Here is a 10,632-nt window from a genome sequence, read left to right on the forward strand (position 1 = left end):
TCACATACAGATGCACTCACATTATACAGATGCACTCACATACAGACAGACAGACACACACACACACACACCACCAACAGCAAAACAAGAATGAAAACAAGAATAACAAACAACAAGTAATACACATAAACAAATGGAAAATAAATTCAAAGACAAACTGAGAGACATGCAAGTACACCATACGTTCTGTGAAATCAAAGCTAAATACATGTTGAGGGAATTGTAAATTACAAACACATTCAGACAGATCAAAAAGACGTCATTCTAGACTACAACTAGCATAAATTATAAGCCAAACAGTTCAAAGACCCCCTCCAAACGTATACTCACATTACAACCAAGGGATATTATATTTCATTTCCATCAATTAATCAAGAGTTTTAAGGAATCAAACAGCACCGAGTGTTGTCCCCAGTGTTCGGTCACTGACCCATTCTTTTTTGATCTGACACATCGGTCTGACCCCTGGCCGGTTGACCGTCCGATATTTTTGTCATGTAGGTCTTCTGACTATCAATTTTTGTACAAAGCCAAGACATTTACATATTTTCAATCCAGGTCCAACTGACCTTTTTGTCCTCTGAGGCTGGGAACTACACTCAATTGAGCACCACTGTCATTACAAAGAAAATGAATTTCACTCAAACCAACGAACGCGACACTAAAAAGCACCAAGTACGAAACCTCACTATTATACAGCCAGGTGCAAAGCAATTAATTCCAAACAATAAAAACATTCCTTTTTTTTTTTTTTTACCTGACTCCACAACAAAAAAACATCAATAAAAATGGTGGTTCCAATGCAAGGCACTCGATCATTCTCTGTCGTCTTCAGGGGATTCATCCCACAAATACAACAAGCCAGGTACGACAATTTTATGTCAGACCAAAAGGGGGACCTAAAGGACAGGTTCCACTGCAAAGCCTCCTACCAAACTAGAAGCACCAGTCAGAGGCAATATTCTGGGGCTGAAGACAGATTAGGGGGATCTGGCCAGCATAGGCCAGTAACTTGTGCAGTCACCTAGACAAATGTCTCCGACAGAACTGTGTGCCTGTCAGTGTTAGTCTTAGAAGGTAGGCGGTTGGGGTGTGTGTGTGGATCTAGAAACACCAGTACCTGTGTGTACATGTGTGTGTGTGTGTGTGTTGGGGGGGGGGTGTGATTTAGAAACAATGGCACCTCCAGCATATCCTCATAAGTCAAATATGTTGTTGACACCTTCCTTCCTACTAACAATCCAGTTCCGAGTCATGCTTGACTTGTTCCAAAGCTACCTGCTTATCCGGACACTTAACCTTCAGTCAACATTCTTTTGACAGCACATTTCTCACACTCCACACCCCTGAGCTTGCCTTGGGGCCTTGCCTTAAGCAATGTTAGACTCATTTGACAATACTCAATTGGCATGCTATCACAATACTGTATCTGACTTCACACAAGCTTTTTGCAGGTAGCAGGGTCAACTCAGTACAAACTTTACCCATGCGCCAAGAGACGATTACCAAATATTCCTGAAGTGTTTCTGCAAGTGGACTCACAAAAACAGAGCACACAGATCCACATTTTGTTACGGGATCAACAAAATACAAAACATAGCTCACTGATTCGACAACTTACAGAGAAACCAGCATACTGCTCAAGACTTTGAGAGAAATAGGCAAGAAACCATCATTACTGCTCAAGACTGTGAGAGAAATAGGCAAGAAACCATCATTACCGCTCAAGACTTTGAGAGAAATAGGCAAGAAACCATCATTACTGCTCAAGACTGTGAGAGAAATAGGCAAGAAACCATCATTACTGCTCAAGACTGTGAGAGAAATAGGCAAGAAACCATCATTACTGCTCAAGACTTTGAGAGAAATAGGCAAGAAACCAGCATACTGCTCAAGACTTTGAGAGAAATAGGCAAGAAACCATCATTACTGCTCAAGACTGTGAGAGAAATAGGCAAGAAACCATCATTACTGCTCAAGACTGTGAGAGAAATAGGCAAGAAACCATCATTACTGCTCAAGACTGTGAGAGAAATAGGCAAGAAACCATCATTACTGCTCAAGACTGTGAGAGAAATAGGCAAGAAACCATCATTACTGCTCAAGACTGTGAGAGAAATAGGCAAGAAACCATCATTACTGCTCAAGACTTTGAGAGAAATAGGCAAGAAACCATCATTACTGCTCAAGACTTTGAGAGAAATAGGCAAGAAACCATCATTACTGCTCAAGACTGTGAGAGAAATAGGCAAGAAACCATCATTACTGCTCAAGACTTTGAGAGAAATAGGCAAGAAACCATCATTACTGCTCAAGACTTGGAGAGAAATGAGTAGAGTTAAATATACTAACCATTGAGTTCTAAGCGAACCTGCTCCAGGTCAGTTTTGAGCTGCTCGTTCTCTGTCTCCAGCTCCTGAATGAGGGCTTCTCGCTCATCGGAGAGATGACGGATGTGTTCCACGTAATTCTCCACCTCTTTCATCTCCTCTGTTTGTGCCTTTTTCAGCTTCCCTTCATTCTCACGCGCCTTATTCAGATCTCCCTGAATTCATTACAACAGAAAAAGAACAGTGATAATCTTGACTCATTGAAGCAAAGCTGCCTAAACAGATGGGATTTAGAATCTGGAGATGGCAGATGTTTTCTGTATGAATAATTCTCCATCCCCTTCATATTCTCTGCCTGTGCTGCTTTCACTTAGTTTCAGCTAATTCCCTTCACTCTAAAAGGACTTTGTTAGATCTCCCTGAGGCAAAGAACAGATGATCATTAAATTGGTCATAGAAATCATGTGCACACTCTCAAGATCCTATTGAGCAATAGAAATAATGTACAGGGGGTACTTCAGTAATAATACCCCCCTCCCCCCCAAATCTCCCTCTTCCTCTTTTAAGACCACCAAAAATCTGAGAAACATTCAGCTGTAAAAGAGATCAAAACTTACAATGAAAATATATATAGTTTTCAGAAAGAGAAAATGTGCGAAAACATGAGTGTACGTGGGAGTGTCAGCCCATGAACGCAGAAGAAGAATTAATTAAGAAGAAAAAAGAAGAAGAAAGAGAAAATATGAGAAAACAAGGTCTTAAAATGGAGGGTCTTAAGAAAATGATGTCCACTGCTGAGCCTTGGAAGGACTGACAGACACATGAACCACTGCTTCTGCTGGCTACACTAACATTAACAAATCCCACACAACATTGATTTCTGTCATGGGAGATGGACAGACCCAAAATAAAACGAACCTAGGGGGCGGCCCTTATTGTTTCTACACCAGGACAAATACCAATGGCTAAAGTTAATGCTATATCGCTGTTACGAAGCGGTTTACTCGTATTTTTGGTAATGTGTATTGTAGTAAATAGAATAGACTATAGCGATGGTCAGACATTGGAAAGGGCTATAGGCTGCATACCATCGCGTTGACCGCAGTTGAACCTTTGTGTAACTGACAAGGTTTTTCACGTGCAAGTAATGCAGGCGACAGCTCACTGGCAATGTCATAGCAAGAACGACTTTGTAAAATCAGTCGCCGTCAAGGAGCCAAGCTCGACTCATGTTTTTCGTAACACTTTAGCAGACGGGCTCCTGTTTTAGGTATCTGACTGAAGAAGGATGAAGACTGACGAACTTTCCCTATCAGTCTACGTGATATCTTCCATTTTCATATTCATGCCAGGCCGGCGACTGTACTAAATGTTGGCTTTACACTCTTTTGAGGTATGTTTGAAACCGGTTATATTTTCATGTCATGCTGTCGTATGTGAGAAGAGTGACTGGTTCTGTGTTTAACGTTATTGTGTAGGCCTAAGCTATTGTGCTACACTGCTTAAACATGTGAGGGTTTTACGTAACGTTTTCTTGGTTTTAGAAAACAGGAATTAACGTGTAAATAATTATATTGGCTCATGCAGCTTAATATGTTGGACGAGTGAGTATTTTTATTGTGCGAGTGAAAGAAACTAAAGACAAGTTGATTTATGGACTATAAACTTTACAGTGTTCCAACTGGAGGGTTTTCATCGACGGAGGCTGAACTGAACTGGTGACTGCGGCTTGGTGTACATGACCATGGCATGGAGAGCTGGCAGAGTTCTACAGTTAGCCGCCGAGACGGACTGGAAGGATCAAGGACTACGTCAAGCAATGGTTGCGGTGTCGTGAGGACTGGTGCATCCTTGTCAGTCGTCTGAAGGACTTACAGCCATACCAACATCTTGAGGGCCGAAAGATGGCAGTAGGGTAACGTACAGTAGAATACCTATTCGTCTTACCTGTTAAGCTGCTTTGTTTGAGCCAAAAGGTGTCTGCGTCTTGGACTGTAGAGTTTCTTGCGGTGTTGTCGGCCTAGGGTACTGGTCGAAGCCCGGAAATGATTTTGTGATGTAAAAAGCTTTGTAAACAATAATAATTAGTCTTGGCAGTGTCAAGATCCATTTAACACCAGGTTTTTGCGTGTGTGAGTGAGTGTGCGCTTGTGCCTTGTAAGCTACTGTAGCGGACAACTATTCAGATTACATTCAAGTCTGTAAACAAATACTAAATTTATAGAGTTGTGTAGAGGCATTTATGATTGTCTAAAAACCGGGCTATACCACTCCATAACATCTGGCGCCCAATAGTGTTTGTTTGTTTGACCCTTTAGCAGTATTGTTTTCTATCTCAAGGCACGTGCGCTTACACGGGTGTGAATGATTGTTTTGTTTGTCCTGTTTGTCCAGTAACATTTTCAGATTTGATTGGATTTTTGATTTGATGTGTTGACTGGGTGATGTTACGAAGCGGTTTACTCGTATTTTTGGTAATGTGTATTGTAGTAAATAGAATAGACTATAGCGATGGTCAGACATTGGAAAGGGCTATAGGCTGCATACCATCGCGTTGACCGCAGTTGAACCTTTGTGTAACTGACAAGGTTTTTCACGTGCAAGTAATGCAGGCGACAGCTCACTGGCAATGTCATAGCAAGAACGACTTTGTAAAATCAGTCGCCGTCAAGGAGCCAAGCTCGACTCATGTTTTTCGTAACACTTTAGCAGACGGGCTCCTGTTTTAGGTATCTGACTGAAGAAGGATGAAGACTGACGAACTTTCCCTATCAGTCTACGTGATATCTTCCATTTTCATATTCATGCCAGGCCGGCGACTGTACTAAATGTTGGCTTTACACTCTTTTGAGGTATGTTTGAAACCGGTTATATTTTCATGTCATGCTGTCGTATGTGAGAAGAGTGACTGGTTCTGTGTTTAACGTTATTGTGTAGGCCTAAGCTATTGTGCTACACTGCTTAAACATGTGAGGGTTTTACGTAACGTTTTCTTGGTTTTAGAAAACAGGAATTAACGTGTAAATAATTATATTGGCTCATGCAGCTTAATATGTTGGACGAGTGAGTATTTTTATTGTGCGAGTGAAAGAAACTAAAGACAAGTTGATTTATGGACTATAAACTTTACAGTGTTCCAACTGGAGGGTTTTCATCGACGGAGGCTGAACTGAACTGGTGACTGCGGCTTGGTGTACATGACCATGGCATGGAGAGCTGGCAGAGTTCTACAGTTAGCCGCCGAGACGGACTGGAAGGATCAAGGACTACGTCAAGCAATGGTTGCGGTGTCGTGAGGACTGGTGCATCCTTGTCAGTCGTCTGAAGGACTTACAGCCATACCAACATCTTGAGGGCCGAAAGATGGCAGTAGGGTAACGTACAGTAGAATACCTATTCGTCTTACCTGTTAAGCTGCTTTGTTTGAGCCAAAAGGTGTCTGCGTCTTGGACTGTAGAGTTTCTTGCGGTGTTGTCGGCCTAGGGTACTGGTCGAAGCCCGGAAATGATTTTGTGATGTAAAAAGCTTTGTAAACAATAATAATTAGTCTTGGCAGTGTCAAGATCCATTTAACACCAGGTTTTTGCGTGTGTGAGTGAGTGTGCGCTTGTGCCTTGTAAGCTACGGTAGCGGACAACTATTCAGATTACATTCAAGTCTGTAAACAAATACTAAATTTATAGAGTTGTGTAGAGGCATTTATGATTGTCTAAAAACCGGGCTATACCACTCCATAACAATCGCGGATTAAATTCTTGTTCTCTCTTCTCTCTTGTTCTCTTCTCTGGCTCCAGCCACCCATACTCCTTCAGTGGAAGAGTTAGTTTGTCGTGGTAAACTCACCTCCAGTTGCTGGTAGAGCCTCCAGAGGTAGAGGAGTTTCTCCCCCTCCCCACACTGGGGGGACAGGCCATCAGCCTCCAGGCGCTGACTGATCTGCCCATGGATGTCCGTCGGGCTCTCCTGATGGCATCAAAACACACAGACATTATAAAACATGTCACATCTCAATGAAGACAGGATTTATAACTGACTTTTCCCAGAATTTGAACTTGTTACAGTTACAGTGTTAATTGTTCCCAGACTAGGAGAATAATAGGTCAGTTGGACCTGAATTGAAAAATGTAGAGGTCCAGACATGTCCTGGCTACAAAAGCATTGTTCATAAGAGGGCCTCCTACATGTATGCTAAAACTATCAGACGACCGACCATGCAACCAGGGGTTTCTTGAAGATTTTAAAAGCTAGACCATTGACATCTCATTCGCTTCTATAATTATAGGATTCGATGACCTTCAAACATGAACCAAGTTTGGTCGACCTTAGTCAAATTTCAAAGTGTTAGTGAGGGTATGGTTTGGGTAAAAAATGTAAAAATGTAACTTTATTAAAATTCTGTTCATACCAAAACCAAAGTCTAGTTGATCTGTTTCAAGTTTCAAGGTCACAGTGTGGTCAATATTTTATAACAAAGCAAAAAATATTGTTTGAAAAGTGTATGGTGCTTACATCTTGGATACTTCCAACTGTTTTGAGGTTTGACTACTTCTGGACATCGAAGTCTTGTCTGGTTGATCCTCAGTTATGTTACTAGGTCACAACAGGTTTGAGTTCGGATCAACAATGATCAAATCGTCACTTTCTTTAATGTCAAGTGAGCTAGAACAACAGATAGTTTGGTTCTTATCTATATTCCGTTTGGCAAAAAGTGACTCGCATAAAGATTTTCTCTGTTTGTGTGACTCCAAATTGACCCCTCTGAAAGCTTCACGTATCATGGAAATTGGCATCACTTTTAAGTTTTATCACAAACCAAACAGCATCAAACCTTTGGAGCCTGTGACGTTTCAGAGGTATTACTAGAAGGCATTAGTGAAAATGACACATTTATATTATGGACCTCAACGCAATCCCGCTGTGACCTTGACTTTATCAACCAGACTTTCACCATGCGTGGAGAACATCATACACTATAAAACGCGTGGGAAGAATTTAACAATTTTTATCCAGATGGGACACTGCTGTGACCGTGAAGTTTGACAAACATTAACCAGGAGGTCACTTTTTTTGTAAAAGATTTTATCAAATCCTGAAAGTGTGTAAAATGTAATGGATCCAGCTTTAAAACATGCAAGACTATGACAATTGTCCAGGTTGGAAAGAAACTTTAATCTTGCTGTGGCCTTGAAATTTGAGGAGGTTTGATGTGACTTGCATTATACCTTGGGGTCATCAAACTTTGGTAGTGTGCCAAGTTTCAATGCGAGATAACCTCAATGACACATTTATATTTTTGACCTCAACAAGACCCCGCTGTGACCTTGATGCTTGGCGTTTTCAACAAGACTTTATAAAGACTAGACAGTGTAAAGGACAGCATACTCTAGAAATGTGTGTATTTTCACAGCTCGTGCTATAAACGCATTGACGAAATGAAAATATTCCAAATTTTGAACCAAACCTGACCCCGCTATGACCTTGAAATTGACAAAGATTAACCAGGTCACTTTCTTTTTAAATGTCCTCAACATTCTAAAAGTATGTAAAGTTGGCTAAAGTGTAATGTTTCTAGCTTTAAAACATGTAAGACAACAAACATTTTCCAATTTGGAAAGCAACTTTACACCTTACTGTGACCTTTGAATTTGATGAGGTTTAATGCGACCTGCGCCACACAAGGGGGTCATTAAACCTTGGAAGTGTGCCAAGTTTCAAAGCCCTAGCTTCAAAAACATGCGAGAAATCCTCAATGACAAATCTTTATGTTTGACCTCTACGCAACCCTGCTGTGACCTTGACCTTTTCAACCTATTAACTGTAATCGCGTGTAGAGTTCATCATACACTAAAAATGTCTGTATTTTCAAAGTTTGTGCTATAAACGCGCTGAATAAATTGACACTATTCCAAATTTTCAGATGTGACCCCACTGTGACCTTGACATTTTAGAAATATTAACCAGGTGGTCACTTTAGTTAAGATTTCATCAAAATTCTGAAAGTATGTAAAGTATGTAAAGTCTAACTGATCTAGCTTTAAAACATGTAAGACATAACAACGACAATTGTCCAGTTTGGAAAGGAAATTTAACCTCGCTGTGACCTTGAAATTCAATGTGGTTTAATGTGGTCTGTACCATATCTGGGGGTCACCATACTTTGGTAGTGTGCCAAGTTTCAAAGCCCTAGCTTCAGAAACGTGCGAGATACCTGAATGCTACGTCTCAGTGCCATGTTGAATAATATAACGAACAAAATTCCTGTTATTTGTGAAATAATTTGAGTGCATTTGTCTTTTCTTTTCATAATTGGGTTCCAACATCTGTTGTCTTAGCAAAAATCACAATATCAGTCTTGTTTGTCAACTTTTATTTTTTAGCCCCTTTGTCCGCTTTTCGTGCGCACCTTTTGGCACTTAGTCATATAATATATAAAACTTAAACCTTGATGGATCAATGGTGATTTAGAATATGGTTTACATGGGATGGGCAGTGTCTTGAAACTCTTGATATTTGACTGCATGAGTCAGCCTACGTATAAACACAATTCTCCGTTCGCTAATCCTTTTAGTCTAGCAATAAACAAAGCGTGTCAGGCCAATCCGCTTCTGTTTGCACAACATTCTACAGCACAAAGATCAGAGAATTACACTTCAGGGCATAATCAGTTGCCAATGCCAAGCCCTTGTGCAGGCTAACTGTGGGGGTTAATTATACTTATAGTTCTACGAACTCCATTCAACTTGATTAAAATTCTGGGTGCAGCAACAATTGCTGTATATTGTGTATTCATGTACATTACAGGATAAGAATTATCAATTAAGCACACAATTCCACAACTGCCACACACAAATCTCAGACCTGCGCAGTGGTGAAATGCTTCACTTCATTACTTAGTGAAATCTACTAATTTAACTTCATTTCATGTTGATGTACGTTGTATCAATAATATCCCTCATAGTCATATACTATACAGATTTGTGTTGAGTACTTCATAGAAAATTATAGAAAATCATAATATCGATTGCACATTCCTATAGGCTTCAACTTTTATAGTTCAATCATGCAGTCCTTAGTTAGCTAGGTTTTATCGAGCGCTTATGCAGGCACGGCCGTTTAATTGTAAAAAAATAGTAAAATACATTTTACAAGCATTATTTGCAGCCAAGTCCAGTTTAAAAAGTTATTCTACAAATGTTTTTGCGCGGGGGGGCGGGCTCCAAACATTAGTTGTACATGTACCAACTTGTGAAGTCAGCACTGAATTAAGTGCATACATTTTGACAATGTATGCATTGTACCAGTCACTGGGTCAGTCAAACAACTCAAATGACAACAGATCTTACACTTACAGAACTTTACAGTATGTACAATATATATATCATAGTCATTTTGCTCCCCTTTCTTTTTAAACTGGCATGAACTACATGTGTGAAAAAAATATACTCTCAAATGTCATAGGCAAAACGCTTTCGTTTTCACTTCCCTTCTCAATAACAACGATCACTGTTGATGCACAGCTTTCGCTTCTGTTCTAGTTCTGGAGAAAGTTTTGAAGCTCATTTCTTACCAGCAACCGCTGCTCTGCCGCTGCCATGTTTGTGCAGTTGATGCCGAAACTCCAATCCCTAAGTTACATCCGAAAGTTGCATCGTTGCTATGGACAAACACAGTTCAAATATACTGAAATATCCATGAAACCTTCACACAACGTCAGTCACTTTGAACACCCGCCGCCATTTTCAAACAAACGCGCACTAGCATGTTGCTTTGGGCGGAGGGATACGTGTTTTGAACCCGAAATGGACAATGTGTGATGGAATACTCCCAATTGCACAAGACAGATAAATAATGTGACATTCCTCAGTTATCAAGCTATCAATTGTGCCTTTTGAGAGCTGTTTCTGTCTTAAATTAAGTTAAAACGCACGTATACCGAGCAACGAGCAGACGAACCAATTCAAGGGCAGCTACTCGTTGACCTAGCAATGAAGGACAACAGTCTTCTTCCCCTTTACGCAATGTCGTCTGCTAAGAGAGATCGGGTTTGGTGGAGGGGTGATGTGCGTGTGTAAAGTCTGTGTGCCTGCGTGCGTGTGTGTGTGTACGTGCATGCATGCGTGTAATGGAAGAAAAAATATCAAAAATTCACTGAGATACTTTTTTCGTCCACTTGGCTGTTCAGTGTAGTTGTTTGTTTATTTTGTCATCGATGTTGTTTTTCTGGAGGTGTGCGTGTGTGTGCGTGTGCGTGTGTGGGGGGTGGGTGTAAGTCTCCATGTCTGTGGCCTGTATGCTTGGTATC

General features: G+C 40.6%; 1 protein-coding gene and 2 long non-coding RNA genes across 6 annotated transcripts in view; 2 read left to right on the forward strand and 1 right to left on the reverse strand.

The window, feature by feature from the left end:
- LOC138978589 (early endosome antigen 1-like) overlaps nt 1–10,281 on the reverse strand; it is a 106,812-nt gene extending 96,531 nt beyond the window's left edge. For all 4 annotated transcript variants that reach the window (XM_070351341.1, XM_070351340.1, XM_070351338.1 and 1 more), the window contains exons 1-3: nt 9,898–10,281; nt 6,174–6,293; nt 2,353–2,545 (exon numbers count right to left, since the gene is read on the reverse strand). In XM_070351341.1, the coding sequence (XP_070207442.1) occupies nt 2,353–2,545; nt 6,174–6,293; nt 9,898–9,924 (340 nt within the window). In that variant the 5' untranslated portion in view covers nt 9,925–10,281. The remainder of the gene's footprint in view (nt 1–2,352; nt 2,546–6,173; nt 6,294–9,897) is intronic.
- Nucleotides 3,323–4,444, forward strand: LOC138979236 (uncharacterized). Its single transcript, XR_011459946.1, has 2 exons — nt 3,323–3,723; nt 4,004–4,444. It is a non-coding gene; the product is annotated as an uncharacterized lncRNA (long non-coding RNA).
- Nucleotides 4,782–5,903, forward strand: LOC138979237 (uncharacterized). Its single transcript, XR_011459947.1, has 2 exons — nt 4,782–5,182; nt 5,463–5,903. It is a non-coding gene; the product is annotated as an uncharacterized lncRNA (long non-coding RNA).
- Nucleotides 10,282–10,632: the final 351 nt, after the last annotated feature.

This window comes from Littorina saxatilis, linkage group LG10 (assembly GCF_037325665.1).
Source record: "Littorina saxatilis isolate snail1 linkage group LG10, US_GU_Lsax_2.0, whole genome shotgun sequence".
Taxonomy (NCBI): domain Eukaryota; kingdom Metazoa; phylum Mollusca; class Gastropoda; order Littorinimorpha; family Littorinidae; genus Littorina; species Littorina saxatilis.